Here is a 20,661-nt window from a genome sequence, read left to right on the forward strand (position 1 = left end):
TAGTATTTTTATTTACTCTCGGTTACTCGTAATGTGTGTGTGTGCGGTTGATTCAAAGCCATTTTGTTTGATTTATTTGTGTTTTCTGTCTGTTTCTGTTTGGCTTGGCTCAATAAATTATAGATTACTGGTACAATCAGTTGTTGGGGTCTGTGTAGGTGTACATTCGTATGTGTACAAATATAGCAAGGTCTGGAGTTTAGACTGATTCCTCAGGAGCTGTGAGTTTGAATTTAGTACAAGTAAAAATAGTTTGTTTTTAGTTTAATTTTCGAGTTCGATCGAGAGCTTTATCGCTTTGGAAGTTTTGATATCGTGTGGTATTATATCTCTAGCTGAATATCGTATCTTTTAAGAGTAATTCACACCGATATATTATAGATATAAATATATATATGTGTATATTCTATTTGTTTTTGTACTAATTTTAAGTTAATATGCAATAAAAATACATACGTATGAGATTTTGGTTTAAAAAATGACCATGAAAATTATCAAAATTACATTAATACATTATGCCTTGTAAAAATGTTGACTCTAAATAAAATATTCTTGCAGTTAAAGTCCTACCAATATGCATTTCTTTAATATGTATATAGTTCGATAATAAAAATGAATTTCTTTCAAATTGTAATATTTTCAATATTCGAACAGACTTGAAAAATGTTTCTTCTTTTATTTTTTTAGTTGCCATAAAATTCATTAAAGTAATTCAGACACGCATACACATCTAAAGATTTATTTTAATTATGTTTTCAATTTATTGTTAAAAATACGAGCAAATATCTTATCCACCTTCAGGGTTCTCCCTCCGGTTGAACATCCTTCGAGTGTTTCTCATCTTGTGGTTGCGAATCGAGTATATCTTTTGATCTACTTTGTTGACTTAAATATACGTTTTGATTTCAAATTGGAGAGTTAAATTAAACGTTTTAAATGCTTCAAGTTCGGAGTTACATATTATTCATTATATTTGTAATTGTATGCAGTTAATTGTATTAATTCAAACTACTTTTAAGCTAAATATTCCGCTCACTTTACCAATTGTTTTTTATGATATATGTATGTTTTTTGGAATCTTCCACTTGGAATCTTTGTTGTGCCCAACGCGGTTAGCTTGGCTAAAAATTCCGATCCCAACCGACAGTCCGATCTGTCAGTTATCGTTATCTATATATATATTTTCACTATAAATATGCGTAGCCTCGTTTGGCAAGAATTCTTTTAAGGTTTCTTCTATGAGAGAAAGATAGCTACGAGAGGCACAAAAGCTTAGCTCGGCTGGCGCTAATTTTGGAAATCGGTCTAGGCTATATATGTATGTATATATCCGTTGACTATAGTTTCACATGCTTATAGTAGATTGTCTGTTCAACATAGTTAGTTGTTAGCATCTAGATTCCAGTTTAGGTACTAAAGTTTCCAACTCAAGAACAATCTCAGAATTCTCGGTTAGGAGCAAATAGATTTTTAGTTATTACTTTTACAGATTTAGTTTTAAGTATTTTCTAAGCTTAACTTATTGCTATGCAATTTGTTAGTTATGGTACATTGAGACTCTATGCCAGCTTCATATATAGACGTGCTATATATAAGTGTGTTTGCAATATTCCTTTCTTCCTTCTTTTCATTCTCTCTCTTTATTAAATAAAATTTAAAATTAGCTTACGCACACATTTATAAATTAATGGAATTTAAAAGTACCTCATCTATGATATTAATGCTTAAGTATTGAATATAACAAAGATTAATTTCCTCCGTATTCTTACTTTTTGGCAAACTGACCTAAACGCGTTTTCGATTTGATTATAATGCCGGGGCGAGCACTACAATCCAATGACGTTTGAACCTGGACCAAAACTTCAAAATCCTCTACGACCGCATCATCTCCTCGTATTAACTATTTAAATTAATTGATTTGCTACAAAAACACTCAGATATTTTGCTAAAAAGTTAACTTTCAAATAGAAGGTATTTAAATCCTAAAAATCTTCCTGAAATACGTTTTAATAACTTTTGGAAATTGTTTTGAAATTGGGCAGAATCGATAGAAGTTCTACGCAGAGTAAAAGGACATCATTGGGTTAATGCTACGGTGTTTAGGGTTGAAAATGATACTTTTTATTGCTTTCCATTTGGTTTGGCTTTAAGATGAGACTTGATCTTGAACAGTATTCGAATATTCCACAACTAAAGCTCTGTTTCACAGTTACTGGCTCTTACAATTAACTCAAAACTTAACAATTCAATAAATATATAGATACATTTAAACGAAGAAACTTAACAAAGATTAATTGTATACACAACAAGATGTCTTTTTTGCATTACCAAAGTAGTTAGTAATCGATATCAAAAGAGACTTAAGGGACACAACTCGCAGCATGGAAATTAGATTGGATTTTGGGATCATGGGGTGGGATTTATGGGATAAAGACGTATTCCGGATTCATGTAGGAGAAGCCTACGAATTCCGACTGATCTAGGTTCATCATGAACACTTTGTCCGTGGGCGTCAAGTCTGTTTTCTCTGATGTGAACTGCTTGTCAAAGTTGGACACATCCTTGCGGTGTTTCTGTTGAAGAAGGAGGATGTTTAATATAAATATTTTATGGAAAGCTCTCTTAATAAACTTACAATTTTCGGCTTAAAAGGTGGCTGTACTTCGCGATTTTCTATTTTCTCCCAATCTATGCGCCTGAAGAAAGGATGCAAGCGCACATCTTCCTCGCCTGAGGATCCACAACCCAAGCGCTTATTGGGCTGTTTAGTTAGGAACTATAACAAAAACATTATTAAATAAACAGTTTATATTTTATGGTCATAAAACTTACGCCCTTGCAGGCCTCTTTGGCCTCCTTACTCAGGCTTTTCGGATAGGAAACATTGTGATCGGTGATGGCTGCAAAGAGCTCCTCCTCATCCTCGCCATCGAATGGAGGTTGACCCACTAACATTTCATAAAGTAGAACGCCATAGGCCCACCAGTCGACCGATTTACCATAAGGTTGATATAATATAATCTGGAAATCATAGTTCAGAGTCTAGTATTTTTATTTTAAAGACTGATTTTGCCATCCCACCTCAGGAGCTATGTAATCTGGAGTTCCGCAGAAGGTCTTTGTTGTCTTGTCACCTACAATATTCTCCTTGCACATGCCAAAGTCAGCTATCTTGACATGACCATCGGCGTCCAAAAGGACATTATCCAGCTTCAGATCCCGATACAGTATGCCTTTGCTGTGAAGGAAGAAGAGTCCAGCAGCTATTTCGGCGGCATAGAATCTATAAAATGTGGAAAATGTAGATTAAACTTTATCTAAAAGATATAAATAGAAACCTACACAGCAACTGGCTCTTTAAATTTGCCAAACTGTTGAATCTGGAACATCAAATCTCCACCGTTTACATACTCCATCACAAAGAATAGACGATCCTGTAAAGTATTAATTTTTATTTAGTTTTTTGTAGATACTTTCACTTATTGATAAATACCATGGTTTGAAAGCAGGAATGTAATTGAACCAAAAATGGTGGCTTCTCGCCCAAGGCCAGGACTCGTTTCTCGATCATGGTGCACTCCACATCGTCGTCCTGAATGATCACATCCTTCTTGAGTATCTTAATGGCATACAGCTCCTCGCTGCCCTTTCTTTCGGCGAGTAATACCTGGAAGTTCAAGAAACTTTATGATTTCCGGAAGATTTTTATGATTTTTGAGTAAATTACCTTTCCAAACGATCCCTTGCCAAGAACCTTGATGAAATTAAAGTCCGTGGCCCGGATCATGTCCTTCTTGGACTGCGAGTGCGTGTTTGTATCGCTGCGCATCACCAACGGCTTCTTCTGAGATGGCTTCTGCTTGAGCTTCAGCAAGTCCTGCTGGTCATCCGCACAGGGCACATTATAGTATTCGCCCTCTTCCTGGGTGAGCAGCTTGAACCAGCCGTTGGTGGGATTCTTGATGATCTCCGAGATCCCGAAGGACAGAGCTCCCATGAAGTCATTGCGAGAGGTGCGATCCCAGTCCCAGACCTCGATCAGGATGCGACGATCCTTGTCCTCGGGTTTTAGGTCACTTAAGGGAACATTTTCAGTCAAAAAAGATACTTCGAGAACCTGAAAAATCTACTCACTAAGTTATAGTTTCATTCCAAACAGGATTCAGGCAAGCCTTAATAGTGCGAGTCTTCTTCTTGGACTGATCCTTGTCATCGGGAATGAGCTTTACCTTGACGTACGGATCGCTGAGTCCATTGGGATCCATGGGTATGAGATTGCGACCCTCCTTAACTGAAAGACAAGGTGGTTAATAATGTCGTAGAGCCAGGCAGTCAATTAAAACCCATCCTGGCTGAAGTGAAAATTTGCAGCACAAAAGCCTCTACGGAAATTACGTGAAATATGCTTCTAAGCATAACGAACAAAGGACGGTGTCCTGGGGGATGGTCCTTTGTTCGGAAACTGCATTCCAGTTGAGTATTCATTATGTGGCATTTGCGGCTAACGAAGGAGAACGAATACAGAGAATTTCCTTAAGCGCGCATAATGAATTAATGCAAATCGTAAGCAATTTTCCCAGAAGCCCAGAAGGACTTGCAACTTTCACTTGCAAAGCTTTTCGCTACTGAATAAAATACAAAAAAAATAACAAAAAAAAAAACAAAAACCAAAAAAACAGGAAACGAAATGAATGCCGATGGAACGATGAGGAGAAATCCAAGTACAAAGGCAGAGAAGATGTAACATTTTAAGCGTGTTGCTTTTTTTTTTTTATATTCTGTAAACTTTTCACCCACTAAGGCACCACCACCCCCCTAAGGCATTCGTGGGAAACAAAATATACAACAAAAAGAAGAACGAAAGAAACTTGGGCCCGCAATGCCATAATTGGTTACAATACTTAAGCGGCTTAAATTTGTACGGGTATTCCCCTGACTTACTCTGGACAGTTAAGAGATTCTCCTTGACATTGATCTCGAGATTAATGCGTCCTCGCCGCTCCGTGTGATCGCATCCGCAAAGACTTGGCACATTCTCCTTGCAGCGGGCATGAACGTTCATGTCACATGCTGGATAAAACATTTTTTATAAAAATATTTTATTAAAGTTCATTTTTTAGTTTGGTAGTTTACAAATTGGGAGAATAAGAGATTTGGTTAGTGGGATTTTATAGGCATGACTTGGATGTTAAAGTGGAATACAGATAAGGACTCTCACACGCACACACACACACAAACTCACTTTGAGGTACAGTCACGCTCACACACAATAAGGTACTTACCTTGTCTGGCGGGAGAAACTAAAGTTTACCTGTGGAAATGCAGCCGACTAATCCGTCCAGCAGCTGCTGCTCTACCTTGCAGTCCAATCAGTAAATAATCCATCAACCCAACCACCCAACTACCCATCACCCATCGATGGGCATCCTTTCAGGATTAATTTTTTTGTCCCAACCCCGATTTCAACTCGGTGGCGGAAATTGACAAACTGTTGCACAGCGGCAGTTCTGACATCGACAAGTGGCAAGCGTTCAATTGGAAATTATTTGCTAAAATCGAATTGCGATTCATTTTCATGGAATACGTTTTGTTTTCAATTAAAGCACTTTGCCCATCATCATCAAGCATCAATGGGCATTATCCTGTTTGCGCTGATTGCTTCAGTTTCCTTTCACATATCCGCTTTCCCTTCCTACCTCCTCCGGCTACTCTCTCTCTCTTTCGTCCCTTCTTACACTTTCCGATTGTTTCTTTCTTGGCCACATTCCGCTTTGGTCAAGTGTAAAATTACTTTTGGAAGGTCTTAATTTCATTGAAGCGTACTGTGCGTATACGTAATGTTCAGCTCCCGCTGCGTATACGTGATATTTAAGTTACGTTTGCGGACGGGGCCCTGTGGCATGTCGGTCAGCACAGAATGTGCAGAAATGTGTACACAAAATGGTGAAAAAAGGGTTTTCCTTTTGGTGTGTGTTAAAAAAAAAGCGAGAAAGCGAGAAACAAAAATAAATAAAACAAAAACCGAGCTAAAAAACAAACAGATATGAGTGCTGGCTGGTGTGTACGTGGGTATACTCATAATATGGCCTCCATTTTTCCATTGAATATATACATATATTCTCCACTCGTTTGCATATACACTTTTTAACTAAAAAAAAAAACAAATATTTTTAGAGTTTTGCGGAAAAATTGAAAGAGTTTTACTCAAATAGTTTTCGAACATAAAGCATTTTATCTACTTTGTTGGTCTCTCATTTTATAGCTTCAGATTACTCATATCCTTTTCATAGCGGTCAAACATTATAAAAAAAATAAAGGCTAGTAAGCCTAAAAGTAACTTTCTACTTTTATTATTAAACATGTTTTCTAAAATTTAAACAAATCGAAGAAAATCATAAAAAAGGTCTTTTATATATAGAAACCATCTGGAATCAACCATCTGGTTCGCTGTGATTTCTCCACAGCTAAATCATTTTATTGTACATTAATATTGGAATAATCAATTTACTACAGTATAGAAGAACAGAGACCGTAGTGAGAATCTTTTGATTTTAACAAAATCAATTAACAAACTCAGTTTTAAGGCATTAAAAAAATATTTCTTTTCCTCTTTTGATCTAATAACCATAAACTGTAAAAATTCATCCCTTCTCGTTTGCATATACACTTTTTCACCAAAAAAAAACAAACATTTTTAGAGTTTTGCGGAAAAAGTGAAAGAGTTTTACACAAATAGTTTTCGAGCATAAAATATTTTATCTACTTTGTTGGTCTCTCATTTTATAGCTTCAGATATAGCTTCAACTGTTCCATAGGAGGTTGAGCCAACTGTTCCCAACTTTCTACAAAATCCGTTTTATCCTTTAAAATGCAACATTTCTCTTTTCTTGACACACGTTTGATACTCGTCTTGGCGTTGGTGCATTTAGTGCCTTAAAGAAGACATTTTCCATAATTTTTTTTACATTCTATTAAATGGAATTTAATAAAATAAATAATACAGGACAAAATAAATATATTTACTCATATCCTTTTCATAGCGGTCAAACATAATAAAAAAAATAAAGGCTAGTAAGCCTAAAAGTAAATTTCCACTTTTATTATTAAACATGTTTTCTAAAATTTAAACAAATCGGAGGAAATCTTAAAAAAGCTCTTTTATATATAGAAACCATCTGGAATCAATTCGCTGCGATTTCTCCACAGCTAAATCATTTTATTGTACGTTAATATTTTAATAATCAATTTACTACAGTGCGCCCCCATTGTAGAGGCAACATTTAAGGGTTATGGAACAATTGGTGCCAATGCGAACAAAGTTACAGGGAGCTTTCTTCGGTATGCAGGCTCCATTGGGGCCACAATCTAAAAATGGTATACTATTACGCTTTCCATTAGTCAGTACAACTTACAAAACTCATCCTCATCCTGGCCAAGGGAGCCAATAAAAATTAATGACAACAAAGCAAAAATAAATATAAAACACAGTTTCACTGGCATTTCGGTTTGCTTTAAAAATGAAAATGAAAAAACTCTTCCCTAAAGCTATAGCTATGGTTAAATTTAATAAAAAACGCTCATTAAAGCATACAAAATGTTTCTTTTCTCTACACATTTATTCTGTAGGACTTAATTTTAGATTCTTTTTTTTTTACTGCAGATCTTCCTGCATATTTTCCTGTAGATTTTCCTGCAGATCTTCCTGCAGATCTTATTGGTCCTATCTGACTGCAACATCTGTCTTGTTTCTCACAAATAGGTAGTAACAACTCTATAGGTCGCCTGCATATCGTATTTTTTGGCATACAAAGTCCTTCTTCACAACCTTTAAAGGGATCACGTTAAAGTGGATATTTTAAATTCACAATCAATTTTTTCTTTTTAAATACGAACGTCTTAAGCGAAATCCTTGGCAAAAGCCAAAAAAAAGTAGAACAGAGACCGTAGTGAGAATCTTTTGGGGATTTAACATCTTTCTTTACTAACAAAATACTTTTTAAGGCTTTAAAACAATGTTTGTTTTCTTTTTTCGATCTTATAACCTGAAACTGTAAAAAATCATTCAGTTACGGTTTCTAAAATGTTGAAAATATTATTTTCTCTGCCGTGATTAGTTGCTTTCTTTAAGATTTCTTTTAAATATATGTATATTTTATTTTAATAAGCTATGAAAAATTTGTAAATGTAATTTTGGCATTGTTTGACCTTTCTATTGTTGCCTGAAAAATGCTGGTAAATAATTCGACTTACATGAATGGAATTCCAATATTTGGGTGTAAGCTTCCATCCAGGAACCAACCCGCAGACAAACGGCTTTCAAACAAAGCCAAACACAATTGCAAAACGGTATCGGGCGGAATAACAAAACAAACGCAAACACAAACACAATTGAAGGCTCAAACAGAAATGGGAAACCACACTGGCTATTGGCCAGCCACCCAGCACGGCCACAATATTTGCATTTTGCCTTCGGCCAAGTGCCTTTTCATTTGTATTTGTTTGGTATTTCCTTGGCCCAAAGTCTTCGGCGCAATGACGCGTAATTAAATTATTTGTTTGGACCTTTTTTGGCCAAAAAGGTATGACATTTAGTTCGATAGCCCCAGCCCAAGCAAATGGCTCGGAAAATTCAACGATAAATAGACCAGATAAAGATATTGCTTCAGGAAACGGTATTTGCTACAAACACAAACATTGGAAATTAGTAACAATCTATTAAGTGGCTTTGGCCAACTAGCATGCAAGTGAGAATTGAGAATTACAAACAAATAAAGTGAAAATTAACAAGTTCTTAAGGATGTCAACACAGAAATTAAAAAGAAAAGCAAATGCAGGCCTTAAGTGCAGGCAGGCAGGCAGGCAGGCGGGCAGGCAGGCGTTTGGAAAAAGCTAACTGAAAAGGGGGAAAAGCGGAAAAGCTACAACAAACAACTTGCTCAAGTGTGCGAAACACTCATACACACACACACTGACAGGTACACACAGGCATACAAACACACAAAGACAAGTGCACACTTGAGCTGGAACAAAGCGCTGCTAATTGTAAATTGCAACAATTTCTAAAAACTCTGCGGCAACGCCGCCAAAAATGCAAATGACAAGCGAAATTTTCGCTAGAACAAGTACATGTACAACCAAAACACAAACGAAAGAGACGGGCTATAAGCCAGAGAAAGAGAAGGAGAGATGCAGAACTGTTGGAGAAATTACCTCGACACTTGAGACCCTTGTGCGTGATGCCGTGCAACAGAGACCCACAATGATCGCAAAACATCGGCGATAGGAAGGCCACATTCTGCCATTTGTGGGGCATTTGATGGGCCTGGCCGATTTCGAGTTTGATTTGGAAGAGAAAACTAATGGAAAATTAACGCAGGGCATAGGTAATGTATAGGTATTAACGGGTTGCTAATAAATAGTTTCTATTATCTACACAAATAGGTGCAAAATAAATAGTACAAATATAAACACATTGATCATGATAGATAGATAGGATAAGTATCACATATAATGGGCCACAATAAGCTGATTTTTACAAAGAGTGTACTTAATTTAAATAATAAAAGTATCAAAGAAACTTATATAAATTGTGAAGAATGGATTATTCGGAATGGGGGAAAGTATTGCAACTGAAAAGGACCTTGAACCTCTCCGATTAAAGTAGAACCCTAAGAATCTAGTCTCTAGTTTCGTTTAAAATGCATTAAAATGAGTTTCGTTACGACATCCAAGATTAGTCCATCTTATAAGCTAATTAAAGAGCTCTGGAAAACTTTAATCTCGGATTAAAATCCCCTCCGAGAGTTTCGAAAAGTTCCATGGGGAAAATGCAAAGTGCAAATGTTTTCCGCCGCTGCTCGGGACTCGTGCTAATGAAATAAACGCGACGTTAATTGAGTTGCAAGTTGGTTGTCACATGTCGCAAGCAGCTCAAATCAAATATACAGAGGGGGACGTCGAGAGTTTTTATACCATGAGAGTGTATGTGTGTATGTGTGTGCTGGGTGCTGGCAGGATAACATAAATATCCTTTTACGAAGGTTGAAGAGACAATTGCCACCTAATCCTTTTCAAGGAACTCGTACATACACGCGCGCCTTGAAACAAAGCCAGGCAACAAAAAATCAAGAGTATCTTTTCCACACACACGTGACATTGACGGACAACTTTTAAAGTTTTTGGTTTTTTTTTTTTTCGTTTGTGTGCTCGTTATGTGAGTGGGTGGGCGGGCACTTACTTTCCGGCGGCACTGTCACAGACATATGGCAAGGCCCGAACTCATCAGCAACATTTCAGCCGCACAGCCCCAAGTTTTCGATTGTTTTGTTAGTTTGCGGTGGGTGGGTGCTAGTGAGTGGGTGGGTTTTCGGTTGCTGTAAGCAAGGACATTTGATAGCATTATGCGCATGCATGAGCATCCGCCGAGTAGTTCACATACACATATTTATATTCCTCACTTTCTCTCGCTTTTTTTTCGTTTTTTTTGTGGAGGGGGAGGAGGCACTGGCAATTTGTTGTTTGTCTCTGCCAAGGTTCAACAGCTGCTCAACCATTAATATCCTTTGCTGCCAAAAGACAAACACCAACAGAAAGCAAACAGACTCGCAATCGCACACACAGACACACCCGCACACACACACACGCGCCTGACCTTGGCATCGGCGGAACGTTAAAAAAAAATTGTTGCATACTTTGGCGGGCATGCTCAAGGCCTTCAGCGGGTTGGCTTGCCTGTTGGTGGCAAGTGGGCGGATTTGTTTGGATAAAATGCAATCAAATTGAAGGTAAACTTTCGTATGTGTATGGCCTTCAGCTGGGCCTGCTTTTCGAGGGACCCTGGATAGCCACAGGTGTTGGTGCTGCAAAACCTTCGCAGTTGCATGTTGCAAGTCTTCCGAAAAAATGTGTATATTTATTTTATTGTTATCATCACTGTATCAGGCCACATGAAGAGCTCGTAAACAAACGCGCCCCCCTCAGACACTTTAACCAATAAATCTTTTTCCACACAACACACACACTGGCTCACGCATGTAGATACAATTTCATTTGGCTAACACGCCCCCATTTGACGCCTACTTATTTGCCACGTGCCAGCGCAAAAAATTTGAAAAAATATTTCCAGGCGAAATTTATCACAGAATTCCTTGCGTTGCTGGCTGTCACCTAACAAATTTGTGCCTCCTTCCCCATGCCCCTGCCACAGCTCCTTGCCCCAAACCACTTTTCCATATCGTGGTATCATCTAGCTGGATGGATGGCAGCAGCAGAAGCAGAAGCAGCTTCCATTACTCCATTGAATGTAATTTTTGGTATATAAAACGCCGTCATATATACCTATATATATGTACTATAACTGCCAGCATATTAACAACTGATGCCCGATAACAAATGGGGGGTGGCGGATGGGGGAGATAGGGAAGATAGGCCAGGGGATGGGTCGTCAGGCGTTGGCAAATATAAATTGCCATGTCATTTATTCCGACAACCCAGATAAGAGTCGTTTGGCGGGTGGATTCGCTCCTGAATGTGGTCAGGGCCAGTATCTCTTCATATCGGATGTGGCTGATAGACTTCTATGAGGCCAACTGCATTCCGATTTCAATCTTGGCTGCCAAGAAGGCAATAAAATATACCGAATCGATTTGCTCTCACCTTTTCATTTTTTGTGTTGGCCAAAAACAGGTGTGAATCTGAGCCAAAATTGATTTGCCTATTTGCTTTTTGAAAATAAATTTGATCCGATTTGAAGCAAAAGCAATAAAGTGCCAGAGATGATGTCGCCCAGAATGTCTCTGACAATGGCAACAGTCAAGCTCATTGGGCCAGATTGTATTTCCACCCACACATGATAAGAGCGGGTGTGTGTGTGTGTGTAATTGATAAGAGGGTAGGTGGGGGAGATGGAAATTGTAGGCAAATTTAATTCAAGGTTTCCATGGACAGAGTATCACACTTGATGGCACAGATGGATGTGACATTTGAGTTTCGAATTCGCAGAATCTTTGCATTGCTTTTTGGTATTTACACTTGGCTTGCTCTAATTAAGACAGTTACCATGGCTATAATGTGGCTATAACAGGGCCTAAACCCAGTTCTTGAAAACTATTTACAGATGAAGCTACAAATGCTTCTGAAATTTAAAGAGATTTCTCTTATAAACTTTTGGTAAACAGGTGCACTTGGATGTATAAAGGATCCTAGGCAGCTTAACGAGAATGACAATGTTTTGCCCAAATTGCACGAGTCCTGGGACCTCGAAGCTCAAAACTTTTTATCTGCATTACATTCACAATTTGTACGTGGGTAGCCAAAAAATACATTAAAATTATATTTATATCAGTAGCGGCGAGAAGTACAGAAATTTCTATACAAATGACAAGCATTGTTTGGCAACTAAGTTGGCCTTCCACCCAATTTTCTGTGCGGACTCCTCGACGTATCCCTGGCATGTGCATAATTATGCAAATGAATTGGTTGCAAAAAAGGACGAGGGAAAGTAGAGGAAAGTGTTTTTCCAGAGAGGGGCAGGGAGGTGGGGAGGCAATGGGAAGTCGGTGTGGTTGGGAGGGCTTGGTCGGTGGAAACACGTGCCACACACAGAGAAAACTTTCAGTGCGGTTCGGTTACGGAAAAGTGAAAAGCAAGCAGGCATTGTACAGGAAACCGAAAACAAAAAAAGAAAACCTTTTTATTTTGTGGGGAGAAAGGTGAAAGTGGAAAGGGTTTATCGACATATTTACAAAGGTGCGCCCTGCATATATACATACAAACATATATATAGATATATATGTATTTATTTGTAGGTAAAAAACAATTTAAATAATGAACTTTTTGGCCTGCAAAAGAAAGTTTTTCCATTCATGTTGTTGTTGTTTTTGTTGTTGTTGACCTGGTCAAATTGAGTTTAAAATTTAATTCCCACAACACACACACACCCATACTCAAACACACACACACATTATCATCATTATTTACACTGTCAGACAGGGTTTTCGGAAAAGGATTAAAAGTTAAGTGAAAGAGAGACGCGGAAAAAAGTTTTGTGATTAGAGATAGAAAGATAGAAGATAGCGGGTTGGGGTCTGGGGTCTGGGAGGAAACACTTAAGGGGTTAAAGGGCAAAACTTTGGAGGTTTTATGGGGTTTTGGGGTTACCTGAGCATTTGAGACCCTGGTGGTAAATGCCATACAGCAGGGAACCACAATGATCGCAGAACGTGGGTCCTGCATATGTGAATGGCTCGAAATTGTGTTGAGTTTTTGGTGAATCCTTTATTTATTTTTTAATTCATTTGTTTTTTTTTTTAAATTTCAATATAGTTTTGTTGTGGTTTTTGGTGCGTGGTTTTCGTGACAGCGTGAGTTGGACAGCGAATTGAGTTTTTGGTTTTGATTTTGGTGGATGCACACATGGAAAAGAATACAAAGTACAAATTTTTGTTGGGTTTTTTTTTTGGTTTGGTTTTTATGGTAAATCAACAGAGCACAATGACAAATTAACAAGTTCTTGAGTCTTCCGGACTGTGAACATAACAAATGACAAAATCTACTTAGAGTTAGTGTAACTATTCTTTGCAAAAGTCTACTCAAGTTAATTTGAAAAGTCCTTTCTTCTTGCTTTGCATTTTCCATGAGCGAGGGAGTAGCTTGAGAAATCTGCTGAGAATTCCTCATGTTCAGGACATAAAAAATCCAGCTGAGACCTCATATTTTTAGACCAGGCTAGGAGCATATTTTGTTGTCTTTCACTCATCTCTCGGACAGACGGCATTAGTGGGTTGCATGAATAAATACACAATGTGTATGCGGAGAAATTCAAATGACATTTTCCATAACCCACCAGGCTACAGGCAACGGGCTACGGGCTACAGACTACTGCCAGCAGAGGGAAATTCGCATTTTTAGAACGAGTCGTCTGCCTTAGACTGGCAAAGCAAAGTTGACAGCTGAGTCGGGAAACGAGGGAGACCAGGACATGACAGCTGGGACACTAAGGATACTGCGGGAGCGAGGCATACTCTGGGGACAGACGGACGAGCGGAAGGACGAACGGGCATAGCCGAAAATCCAAATGACAGTTTAATTTGACAGAGCCCAACAAAGACTAAAAGCAATGCAAATAAGTCCTGCCCCCACATCCTGTTATTCTCACTCCGCTCGCAAATGGAAATGCATATTACGGAAATGTCAATTCACTTATGCACAACTATAACGGCATAGAATATATATCCTATTTAGCATATGTGCTTGTGCCCACTTACCGAATCGATGCCTTTATCCTTTCCGGGGCAGATGAAGGTGACATACTCGTGGCAACGCTTGTGCACCACATAGGAGCAAACTGAATTTTGTTGGGGAAATCGCAGAAGAAAAGTATTATATTTCAATTTTTTATTCCTTGGAGAGAGAGGTCGCCCTTACCTTGGCACTGAAATCCTTGCTTTCCGAAGCCCCTGGAAAATATGAAAATTAAGCAGAGAGAGTCAATTTGCATTCGTTCGCTTTTTCCGTGGCATTTCTGATATTACGCCAATTAGCATAAATATTTAATTCGATATTAATCAATATGCTTTGAATGGGAGTGCCGAAGCCCTCGGGTCTTTTCAATTTAATCAATACGGGGGAGCCGCCCACAAAAGGACTGTTTAAATGCTGTTTTCAAAAATGAAATGCCACAATTAGGCTTTGCGGCTATTTATTTTCAGGGAAATGATAGGGGCTTTTTAATTATTTCAATTAATATTTTATGATAACTACATAAAGGGAAATTGAGTGATAAAATCTACAAAGGTAATATCTACTATACCATTTTTGATTTTCCATTTCGTAAGGAATTAGTTCCAATTATTTTTATAATAGAAACCAAACATTTAAAGCCCTCATTCCGGAGGAATGTTTAATTGTAGGAACCTGTTCTTCGTCTAAAATACTAAAACTTACGTGACTTGTTCTCACCATTTTTTTAGTGGCCTACCGTCGACCATAAATGACTTGACCACAAACCGCTTTGCCAGCTCCCAGCCCTTTTGGCCAGGCTTGCAATTTGGGGCAAGGAAAATTATTCACATGCAAAGCCGCAAAATGCATGCATACGTTTTTATCCTTCATACACATATATATTTTTAGTTTTGTTTATTAAAGAAGGAGCAAGTTGGGAGGAAAGTTTTGTAACTGCCAGTTGAATAAGTTTCAGCACGAATGGAAGCCAACCCGTTTAAACTTTGGTCCGTTAAGCCCAAAGGATAGTTGATCCGATTAGGCTGTTAGCCATTGGACAGGACAATTCAGGACGAAATGGAGCGATTTGTTGGCGCTCGGAATTGTTTCATAATTTTATTTTGATTGCACGACGCTGGTTTTCTGCCCGTATTTTTCATTTAATTTTAATTCTTTTGTTTTGGTCAGGTTGTCTGTTCGTGGCTTTTTGCTGTTTTCTGGCCGTCTGTCTGTCGGCTGGTCTGGTTTTTTTCTGCTTTTCGCCCCGTTTTTGTTTGCGCATCAAATGAAGTGAAAAAGCAATTTTCCCGCGCCTGCAGTTATACTATAATTCCATTTTCCACCCCCACCCTCGCTCCACAAAAACAATATTTTTTCACTGCACCTTTTTTATGCTTTTCAATTTTTAATTAAGCGCATATTTTCCACCAGAATTCTGGATAAAAAAAGTCTGTTACCCGACCAAGAGATGGATGGGGTTAAGAATGTTTGCAATTTGAGTTAATTAATCAAACCAAACGCCAAAAAGTGAAAAGGGGAAAGGCTGAAAAGCCTGTTTTATGACGAAATTATTAAATAAACTTAAAGAAAGTTAAAGGTCTTACTTAAGGCTTGAGAATTTTAATACCCTAATCATTTTTATAAAATTATTATACCCCTTCCGGAAGCAGAAATGAACAGTTTTTTAAATAAAATAACTTCTGGCTAAGTACTTTGTATAATTCCAAATAATTTCTTCTCACTTTCCAGGGTAAATGGAGATCCCATCTAATATTTCCATCGTGACCTTTCGGGTTTCCGCGCTATTATGCAAATGACGTGCCACAAACATGGCAAATGTTCCACCTGCTGCCCCGCCAACGAAGGCGGGCGACACTTTGCTACCAAAAACCCAACACCAGTACCACCCCAGAGCTGGAGCCGAAACCACCCAATTTGAGCACCACCGACAGTGGATCGACTACGTGCTTGCAACGCCTTTTTGCAACGCGCCCGCTCTCTCTGTGTGAGTGTGCGTGGTGCGTTGTGCCCCCAAAGGCCCCACACTATTAATTAAAAGTCAACCTGAACTGTAACAGTGGTTGAAGTTGTTAATTAGTTGCAAGCCCCCTGCCCCAGCTCCTGCCACTGCCCCTGCCCCCCTTTCCAAAAACGGGCGCTTACGCCGAAGAGGGCGTGGCCAGTGGGGGGCAGGTATTGCTGTCAAAGCGCGTTAATTACGTGTAATAATGATGCAGTACCAGAGTAGAGAGTAGCAAGTAGCGAGGCAAGAACCAAGCCACTGTTGTTTTTTGTCGGCCTCCCCATTTAAGCGACTGCTATATTTTGAGGCTCGTTGTGGCGGTTTTTGGCGGTGGCGGGACTGGACTGGGGGTTTCGGTTCCCAAAACGAAAATTCGGCTTCCGCCTTCTTTGGGCATAGATCGATGATGTCGGCTGGTGTCGCATTTTAAACAGCAATTAATTTAATTATTGCCAAAATGTTTTTTTCCCCGACAATTAGCCAAAGAGCCGGAGCTGGAGCCGAAGCAGAAGCAACAAGCCGCAATGACGAAAGTCACCGCCCCCGAACAAAATGAGACAAGCCTAATAAATTGACTCGGATTTATGTCGCAGATGCCCAGATTGTGGAATTCCGAGCGACTTTCCATATTATTCATTAGTCGCTGGCTTTAAATTGTCAACGCAACAGAACGCCTTGACTTTGTGGCACTTTGCGGTGGCAGTCGGAGCCTCGTGTTTGTTTATTAAATATGAATTAATATCACTGGAATTGCTCGTCAAAGTGTCTGTGGTTAGAGGGCATCTCCGACTATGAATATAAAGTGCTGAATTAATTAATTTGCGTTTGGCCCAGGAGCCCGCTCTGACTTGGTAATGGAAATTCAATAAGATTTCGTTTTATGCTGCCAAGGATGTGTGTGTTATGGAATTGAATTTGTTCATGAACACCCTCGGCTATGATTTTCTAGCACAAATATACATTCGATAAGCTACTGTTGATATTATAAATATTGTATTTTCTAGCTTTACTCGAAAACCATACAGGATAGAAATATATATTCTCTGAAATACCTACATCCAGGCATATCCCGACTGATAACCGCTGTAAAAATTGAAATCCAGTTATAGAATTTATGTTTTTTTTTTGGGGAGAGGTGAAGTTAATGCGCATGAAATTGATTTATAATCCACGGGGAAGTAGGGCTCTAAGGCCAGGAAGTGACTACTGGGTCTGTGCTGTCAGGACTACCAAAAGTAAACAGGTTACCCAACATCATTTCAGTCTATTTTTTTGCGTTGGCCTTCCTCTTCTGTTTGTTTTTTGCTTGGGGAGCAACAATGGATTAAGACAGATTTGGCTGGTTTTTCTTAAATTAAATATTTCAGAGACCGTGTCCTGTTTCTGGTTACCTGAACAAACAGTAATTGAAGCTGTTGCGGCGGTATTGTGGCTTGAAACTGGCTTTCTCCCCAGGAAACTATTTAAATCTTGCATTAAAGTTTGTGATTTTTAAGCTAACCTGGTATATGGTATTCTTGTTGCTCTATTTCTGTTATTTGTTCTGCCTTTGTTTCTCGGTTCTCTCGCCTTGTCAATAGACGTTTATCGATTCTGGCCAGTGATGTTATGTGGCCGCCTGTGTAGACCCACAAGTGCCACTGGTGCGAGGTGGCCAGGGTAGGATGTGGTGAACTATACACATGCATAGTTCTATGCAAAAGGTAGGCACAATTTTGAGGAGCTCTTGGGACTTGTGAAGAGTCCAACATACATTTATGAAACTCACCATATGAAGTCCTTGCAGTGGGAGCAGAACGTGGGCTGCTTGAAGAAACGGGCTATGAAGCAGTGATCCTTGACATTAAAGACGTTCTTCTTCTTCAGGGCTCCTTTGCGGAGGCGGGACTTCATTTTGTTCTCGCCCACCGCCTCGCCCTCGGCTGCCCCCGCCTGCTGGTGGGGATCCCCGTTGTTATCACTGCCCTCCGACATTGTTGTTTTTTAGCTATTTCTCTTTTTTTTATTATTTATTTTTTAAGCTATACAGCTTGTAAGTGTTTTTTTTTTATATATTTTTTTTTACAAATCGCAAAGGTTCTTTAACTTGCTCACTTGTTGTTGCCACATTGGATTGCTGGACGCGCACACTTTGTTGCTTGTTACGTATTTCTTTCTGGCTTTGTGTTTATTGATTTTCAGCTCTTGTTATTGATGTTCTTGTTGCTGTTGTGCTGTTTTTTTTATTAGGCCTTAAACGCCCAACGTCTAACGTTAATACCGATTGCAGGAAAGTAATAAAAAATTCAAAAACTGGACTTTAGAATATCGCTTTAATTCGCCCAAAACCGATTTGCATAATTTTATTAATCGCTCACGCTCGTTATAAGAACTGAATTCCTTTACACAGCCATTTGTGGCATGTGGCATTTATTTAATTATTTTTCACTCGCATCTCGCATCGATTTCAAATTGATTTTTCATTCTCATTTCTTAAAACATGCGCAGCAATTAAACAAAAATCAAGCAAATGTCACCGACGGCGACGGACAAACAAGCTCATAATTAGCATTAATTTTAATTCGCCGACAGTTAATTATACAAAAGAAGGAGAATTTCTTGGGGCTAGAGGGGAGCGGCCAGCTAACAGGGCTAAAAGGGCTAAGAGAGGGCCAGCTGAACGGCAGCTAAATAATAAATAAATATTATAATTTTTCCCACCTTGTTGAGAGGGGCGTGGAACTCAGGGGAAGATGAAGCGTGCAAATAAAAAAGCGACATGCAAACGAAATAATTTTTATTTCAATTTTTGTGTGTATTTTTTGCTTTTTTTTTCTGCTTTATTGAAATTTTTGCAATGCCAATTTTTGTGTGTGTTTCGCCAACTGACACGTTCTTGCTGGCCAGTGCTCTCACCTGAGCAGGTGGCTTAAAACCAGGGAAACGAATTGTATCTACCCTAGAATATCTGAGAAAAAAATCATAATAATAAAGATAGTCAACCCTGCGTATACGTGATATAGTTTACAAATATTACGTATACGCACTGTGGGACTGAAAAATCTTTAGCAGTTAAATGATTTTGTTGGCTAGCCCGCATAGGCCTTCGCTTTGATTGGAGCCACAATACATAGGAACGAAGTGGCACACACAGAGCTGCGGAATAAAAAAGCCACAAAGGACACACAGTTGTGGCTCTGTTACTGAGAATGGGATTGTATTCGTGAGCGACAAGCAACAGTTACTATCATTTCCGAAGCACTTTTGCTCACTTTATTTATTTTTTGTGCCCGTCACGTTCCCCACACTCTTTTTTGTGTCGTTTACTTTTTATGCTTAATGGCATGTATAGTTATGACCGCTTTTTTGTTACTGTTATGACGGGTGGGTGTTATTAGAATTCAGCTAGTATAAAGTACAAAAGATTAACGGCTTCAAGCACTTGTGAAAGCGGTGGCTCAGCTACTTGGCTGTTTAAATCATTTCTTGTTTACTTTGTCGAACGATGCCACTCTTGCAGATGCCACACTTATAGATGCCACATACCACACGCACTCAAGACACGCGCTAAGGAGTACAACAACAAAAACGGCAACTGCCTCGACGGGCCAACCGAATCATTATGAGCAAGCCAAGCCAACCATTTTCCTGGCACTGAAAAATCCAAGTCCGTGGCTAAGTGTGGTGAATTTTCCTTCTCATGGTTCTCTCAGTTCCCTTCCCCATGGGGTTACACAAGATTTCTTCTCGCCCGCACACACACACACAACACACACTCACACTAGTCGTTGTTGTTGGTGGAAAAGTGAGGGGCAAATTTTCCCCAGGCTTGTGATTTAGCCTTTTTCTCAACGGACTGTGTCTTTTGGTATTTTCCCCGGCACGTGCGCTCCGCTCGAGTCACAAACGCGTTCTGACCCGCCAACTGCCTGTTTCTGGAGCGATATCTTTTCGTAGCGAGCTTTCGTGCGCTCTGTTAACTAACAGAGACGGACGCCTCTCGCACTGTTACCCCCATTGGATGGACGGACGGACTAATTTGCATCCCAGCCACAGCTGATTAACATAAGTAAGCAAACGCCAGAGGCCCTGGAGCCGCCTTCGAAGTCGATGACGCTCTTGGCTGTTCCGATTCGATCCGATCGGATCGGTAGATCGTCAGCGCATTTAGCCGCTAATTGATTCGACTGAACGAAACTTGTTAAATGGCTGAGAGTCAGCCGGTTTTGGGCCGGCGCGTCGTAAGTCGTTGGACACCCAAAGTCGCAAAGTCAAACAAGAAGTGAATTGAATTGGAAATCAAATACCCTACGATCTGTCACATAGTTGATCATTGAAAGATAGATGTTTATAATGTTTCTTTCCGGTTTTTAAAGAGTGTGGTTGATAGAACTATCAAGTATTTGCATTTCTTCTAATTGTTTAAGATAATAATATTC

General features: G+C 39.2%; 1 protein-coding gene across 6 annotated transcripts; it reads right to left on the minus strand.

The window, feature by feature from the left end:
* Window positions 1–656: 656 nt before the first annotated feature.
* LOC6494288 (protein kinase C, brain isozyme) lies at window positions 657–20,382 on the minus strand. Of its 6 annotated transcripts, none has more exons than XM_032450231.2 (15): window positions 20,003–20,382; window positions 18,012–18,490; window positions 17,300–17,326; window positions 14,425–14,456; window positions 14,265–14,344; window positions 9,211–9,322; window positions 4,942–5,070; window positions 4,135–4,291; window positions 3,728–4,076; window positions 3,494–3,667; window positions 3,343–3,434; window positions 3,082–3,283; window positions 2,833–3,021; window positions 2,636–2,776; window positions 657–2,573 (listed from the first exon to the last, which is right to left on the minus strand). In XM_032450231.2, exons 2-15 carry the CDS (start codon window positions 18,215–18,217, stop codon window positions 2,421–2,423), a joined length of 2,043 nt encoding a protein of 680 aa, XP_032306122.1. In that variant the 5' UTR covers window positions 18,218–18,490; window positions 20,003–20,382; the 3' UTR covers window positions 657–2,420. The 6 variants fall into 6 exon arrangements, with proteins under 6 accessions (XP_032306122.1, XP_044571818.1, XP_032306121.1 ...); XM_044715883.1 differs by lacking the exon at window positions 9,211–9,322 and adding an exon at window positions 13,159–13,273 and having other exon boundaries at window positions 18,012–18,474; window positions 20,003–20,370; XM_032450230.2 differs by lacking the exon at window positions 9,211–9,322 and adding an exon at window positions 13,159–13,273 and having other exon boundaries at window positions 20,003–20,370.
* Window positions 20,383–20,661: the final 279 nt, after the last annotated feature.

The sequence above is a fragment of the Drosophila ananassae genome, chromosome 3L (genome assembly GCF_017639315.1).
Source record: "Drosophila ananassae strain 14024-0371.13 chromosome 3L, ASM1763931v2, whole genome shotgun sequence".
NCBI lineage: Eukaryota > Metazoa > Arthropoda > Insecta > Diptera > Drosophilidae > Drosophila > Drosophila ananassae.

What these genes read in the sequence shown, in the direction of transcription:
- LOC6494288 (XM_044715883.1), bottom strand. Translation starts at nt 18,217, where the DNA reads ATGTCGGAGGGCAGTGATAACAACGGGGATCCCCACCAGCAGGCGGGG. An exon ending in TGGAATGAAACTATAACTTA is followed by an intron (nt 4,077 to 4,134) that starts GTGAGTAGATTT and finishes TGTTCCCTTAAG; the next exon opens with TGACCTAAAACCCGAGGACA. An exon ending in ATTCCTGCTTTCAAACCATG is followed by an intron (nt 3,435 to 3,493) that starts GTATTTATCAAT and finishes AATACTTTACAG; the next exon opens with GATCGTCTATTCTTTGTGAT.